Source organism: Coptis chinensis, chromosome 1 (genome assembly GCF_015680905.1).
Source record: "Coptis chinensis isolate HL-2020 chromosome 1, ASM1568090v1, whole genome shotgun sequence".
NCBI classification, from domain to species: Eukaryota; Viridiplantae; Streptophyta; class Magnoliopsida; order Ranunculales; family Ranunculaceae; genus Coptis; species Coptis chinensis.
In genome coordinates, this window is record NC_141456.1 from 5,712,763 (window position 1) to 5,718,425 (window position 5,663).

The 5,663-nt window shown below is 34.8% G+C and overlaps 1 protein-coding gene and 1 long non-coding RNA gene across 2 annotated transcripts; both read right to left on the reverse strand.

Moving 5' to 3' along the window:
* Positions 1-827: 827 nt before the first annotated feature.
* LOC147521622 (protein FAR1-RELATED SEQUENCE 5-like) lies at positions 828-1,736 on the reverse strand. Its single transcript, XM_086566056.1, has one exon. The coding sequence runs from the start codon at positions 1,734-1,736 to the stop codon at positions 828-830; it is 909 nt and encodes a 302-aa protein (XP_086422182.1).
* Positions 1,737-3,379: 1,643 nt separating this feature from the next.
* On the reverse strand, positions 3,380-5,663 carry LOC147521623 (uncharacterized). The gene is made up of 4 exons (XR_015194281.1): positions 5,202-5,663; positions 4,962-5,026; positions 4,844-4,888; positions 3,380-3,593 (listed from the first exon to the last, which is right to left on the reverse strand). It is a non-coding gene; the product is annotated as an uncharacterized LOC147521623 (long non-coding RNA).

The window sequence follows — 5,663 nt, forward strand, 5'->3', positions numbered from 1 at the left end:
GGTCGTTGTTGAGGCCACTTTCCCATTTCCAGCAACGTAGCCTTTAAAAGGGGTTGCCATTTCAAATTGATAGAAGATATTACAAATATCATCAGTCAGAAATACTCTAACAAAAACTACAACTTAAAATCGACAACAAAATAGTTTCACATGCAAGTGCACAAACTTAAGTTTAGTAACTAATTACTTTCGTGGCATTCCTGTGGGGAACGGATGTGAGGGGATATCTTGTGTTCATTGAATAAAAGTGTGTCCATACATTATCCATCATGTTATAATGTAGGAGCGTCCAATGGTATCCCCCATTTTCTTTGACTGTTTTCCCACTATTTATAGGAAAGAATAGATTCTTAATATTTTCGTGAAGTTGATGCAGTGGATCAATCAAAAAAACCTTTTCAAGGTGTTTTGCAAAAATCACAGCAGTTTATCAAAAAATATTAATAATAACCTAATAAGAATACTGATAAGAATATGTAATGCATCCTCTAATGAATATACCAATACCAATAGTATGCAACACTGTGTATTATATAACCCTAGGTTTCGAACATACGCAAGTCATAGTGTCAAAGTAATGGCTATGTGCTCTGTTCTGAGGCTTATGACTAGGATAAATTTTCTTCTCTATCTCTCGAGGATACCAATTTAATACATGCATAGTGCATCCCAGAAGTAAGTCAATTTTCATTAATGATATATGAGAAGTTGAGAACAAAATGTGTGTTTGGCTTACCTGGCCATTAACAAATCTGTCAAGCATCAATTCTTTCAACTGTTTGTCGATGGTTGTTCACTCCAGCAAACACAACAATTGGCATCATGTACTAGTTGCTCTTGTATGTTGAATAAAACAACAATACATCTCCAAAGCAACTGTAGTCTGCACGTGAGGTGGAATCTGCCCAAAACAGTCTAACCAGCCCACCCTCATTTAAGTTATAATTGTAATGAAATAAGGGATCTGCCTTCACCTTGTTATCCATTAAAGCCAGCAGTGTGTTGGCATCACCATCAATACATTGATTTCTCCTATCAAGTCCCATATGATTATACAAGTCTTTCTTCAAAAAACCAACACTTGAAAAACCTCCAGCCCTATGTACAAAAACATCCATCACCTTGCATTTATGAATACCAACATCAACTAGGCTCGTAGCAAATTGCAAATCTTCTTCACTTACATTTCTATGTGATCTTAAGAACATCGAGCTCGGATCTGGTACAAGTGGATGTGTGTGTTCCCCAATAAAATCCTTCACAACCCACAAATTTGATTCAAAATCATAACCAACTTCAAAGTGGGCTTTACATTTAAACCTAGTGATGGCCTTCGACTCTCTGGATTCGACGATGCGTTTTCTGGGTGTCACACTGTTTACATTTCGTTCACCAGTAGTTGAACATAGAAATCTCCGATTAACACGAACACCATTTGTATGCATTCTATAAGTATCTTTACGAACACTAAAACCGACTAACTTTGTATACTGATTGTAAATTACGAAAGCCTCCTTAATGGTCTTGAACTGCATAGAATAGAATGTTGCTTTGTCTGCTTCGAAAACTCTACTAGCCTCACACCCATCACTGTCTCTATCACTGTTCTCATGAATTTCAATATTTTCACCCTCCCCCATAGATGTCACATCCACAAAATCACTATCCTCATACGTAAAACTATCAAAACATGCATTTCGAAGCCAATCTTCTTTGTCATCAGAGAAGTGATTCATCATCGGATTGCTACATGAAACAAGTGCACTTTTAGCGTATATTCACTCATTTTCTTACTCTATGAAGTAATCACAGTGGTAATAGTAAAAAAAACACATAAATGCTTGAACAATAAAATGGTCAGAACCAAATAACTATGGTGCTCAAACCATATACCACTTTGGAAAATTTCAATGACAAGTTCATTTGATTCAATGTCAACTTCATTTGACATTAGAAACAATCAATGTTCTTATTCATTTGACATTCGAGAAAAGCTCAACATGATACACCTTTCTAACTGTCATAATAATACTGCGCATCACTTTTTAAATGAACAAAAGAGCAAATGTGTGTGATTTACTGTTCCCTAAACACTTTGCATTCAAATTTTCCAAATCACACACCATTCAATTGTGAAATTTTACCTAGACATGAAAAAGAGAAGGAGCCAAAAGAGAAATCAACTAACCTCATACTTATAAGAGGTCGGTACTTATAATTGTTAAAGATCAAAGTACACTACGAGAAATGGAGGCAAAAGTTCTCTAGTTGAACGGATTTTAGTGAGAGGAAAAGTTTAGTTCGCGCCATATGGAGGTTAGAGGGAGAGAAGTTATGTTGTTACTTTCTTACCCTTAACTATTCCTTTTGCTTGTAGCATACTCCTATTAAACTACTAGATGTAGCATACGCCTATTAAATGACTAGATGTAGCATACTCCTATTAAAGTGCTATATATAGCATACTCAGATTAAAGTACTAGATGTAGCATACTCCTATTAAACTACTATATGTAACATATAATTAAGTATCCAACAACAAATGACCTTGTAGTTTACTTGCCATTACGTCACTAAACTAGTTCTTAAACCACTAGATATATCATACCCGACCTCATATCATACCATTTTTTTTTTTGATAAGTAAATTTTATTGAAATATGATAATCTGGAGACAGTACAGAGGAAGTGAGAGAGAGCCACCTATAATAACACATCGTTACAAACAGCAATGCACCCTCAGTAATGGGCAGAAACTAATTAGTCACCAGTAATAAGAAGTTCCCAGTGGAGAACCAAGTCCCTAAATCTATAATCCTTCCTCTCTGTTATGCTGTTAGGGTTTTTCGTTTTATTGTTGTATGTTAGGGTTTTTTTTAGTAAAAGGATAAGAAAAGCTTCTTCGTTGTTGGTTCCATTATTATTGTATTACTAATGATGGTTTTTTTAGGAGGATTTTAGGATGGAGAAACTTTTGAAATATTTCGAATTGCCACCGACATTACGCAGTGGAAAGTTATTCATATTTGTTTCCGAGGGAATAATAACATGATCAATGATAACTCCTTCGGCTTCAATAAATGCATAGGAATCTTACATTAGAAGTGAAGAGGAACCGATCAAATTCAATGTTTAAAAACTATTAGAAGGTTTGTTTGTTCCCTTGTTTGTGTGCTTTGTTTTTCTAGGCTCCCCTTGTTTCTATTTTTAGGTATTTTAATCTTTTTGGTTTTTTCTTGTTTTAGCTTTCTCATTGTATTACACTGACGATGAATAAATCTGAAAACCACAATTTTAGTAATACAAACTAGAGGACTAAAAATGAGTCATTGAAAGCAGGTCACTTATTTCAAGCATGATGAAGTACAGATGGACCATATGAGTCATTGAAAGCAAATCACTTATTTCAAGCAAGATGAAGTACAGATAGAGTACATAGGTAATCTAAGGTAAAGGTTAACAATGTGAAATGACAGCAACAAATCTACGGAAGAGCTTCCTCTTCTGGCCATTTGAGTTGTCGTTCCAATACGACAAATACGAAACGGCAAGTATCACATTTAAAAGTAGCACCATCGCCTGCCGGTGTGTACCTGTTTTTACAAAAAAAAAATCATGTTAGTCTCAAACTTTAGAAACATGATGTATAAGAAATTGGATATAAATGAGTTCATAAGTAAAATTTCCACAACCTCAACTCAAGACATAAGCATGAACAAAACATTAATCTAATTCTATTTGGCGTCATTCTAAATGAACATGCAACATAAGCAATAGAGGTAAGCAATAAACAGGTTCACCAAGTACCTAAAGCCTCATGAGGAGATCTAAAATATGTTTCTTCTCAAACCGGCATGCAGAGCTCTTAGATGCAATTGCTAGTTGCTTCTGCTGAACATAATAGAAAGGACAGAGTAAACTAAACTAATATGAAGAGAATTCATGGTCCAAAGAAGCAAGAACAATATATGTTAACACAACTGTAGATCTTTTAAGCCCCCCTCCAACAAGGTCAGTGGCCATCAATTTCTAAGCAAACCCAAGAACCATGCATTTGTCTTTCGCAAAAATAAAACCTACTTAAGACTTTTCAACCACTTAATTAAGAACCTAATTAAGCTTGTCTTTCAACAAATACATAGGTGGACTGCTTGCAATTTCAAGAACAATACAACACATATTATATCATTACAACGCATCACTTGAAAGAGCACTTCTTCAGATCTGAAAATACTTTTGTTTTCGCCCTATAAAGATGACCAAAAGTAGCAAGCATACATTGATTTTCTACAAGAACTTCTCATACCAGAAAACTAAAATCAAAAAAAAAAATAGCTTCAATTTCAGCTGATTCACTCAATTTACGAACATGAAACCTTGGTGATGTACTGATGTCCCATCTAATGCCAAAAATCCGAGAGGAAGACAGACCAAACTTGTAAATATGATTCACTACAGATACAAATATTGCCTATTATCTAAAAGAGATGGCACAAATATTCAGAGGGTTGGAATTTGGAAGATCAACTCTTAATTGGTGTGCAAAGAACAAACCAAATATCAGTAATGCAATTATTCGCCAGTAACGTACACATCAGTATGCCGTAGATAATTATGCAGAAGAAGAAATAAAATATGTATCTATGCCATCAACAATGAATTGAACTGTATGTTTGAACTCCTTAGAGCAATCATAAAGGCATGGGCACCGTATTATAGTTAAGAAAAACTATGTTGAAACCTTCAAAGTTTTGAAGTAGAACAGAGACTGATGAAGCTTTATTTGCATGTTAAAGTGAGTATCCCATTACTATATAGTAAAACTGAAACTGCAATGTCTCACCTTATCAATTATCTTCTCTATCTCTCGAGGATACCAATTTAATACCTGCATAGTGCATCCTAGAAGTAAGTCAATTTTCATAGATGATATATGAGAAAACATTATGTGCATAGCTTACCTGGCCATTAACAAATCTATTAAGCATCAATTTTTCCAGCTGTTTACCGTGTACTTGAATTGTGTCTTCATTCCAAGCAACCGTGTTGCAATGAAACACATACATTACGTACACCAGTTAATACTAATATATACATCTCAGTGATGGAGAATTCAATTGTCAATGCAAATACATACGACTTTGCATTCTTTACAGTCAAATGAACAGTAGGCATCATAAAAGGTTTTCAGATTGGCTTACATTTTACATACTTTACATGTGCAGACTTGAAAAACCTCCCAACCACTAGCTGCTTTCGAGAATCAAGACATTGAAACGTTGCTGAAGATTTTACTGAAAGTAGCTTTTCACCAAGCTTTGTTGTAGTCGGATAGTCGTTAACACATATTACCATAACCACTTTCTGTTTTCCCTCTCTCTCATTCTTCTTGTTCACTTTTTGTGTAAGCCGGCTTTCTCGTCCTTTTCTCACATTATTTTTGTCACACTTAACCTTTGTGTATGTGATGTAGTACTATGACATTGTTTATCCATGTCTATGGAACAACTCTTAACCTAAAATATAAGGAAATATTTGAGAAGTTGGACATGATAGAGTTAGCTACCTCAGGAGGCTATCAAGTTATAATGATCTATCCTCTCAAATTGAAAGTTTTTTTCAATTTGAGAAGATAGATCATTATAACTTGACAGCCACTGGGA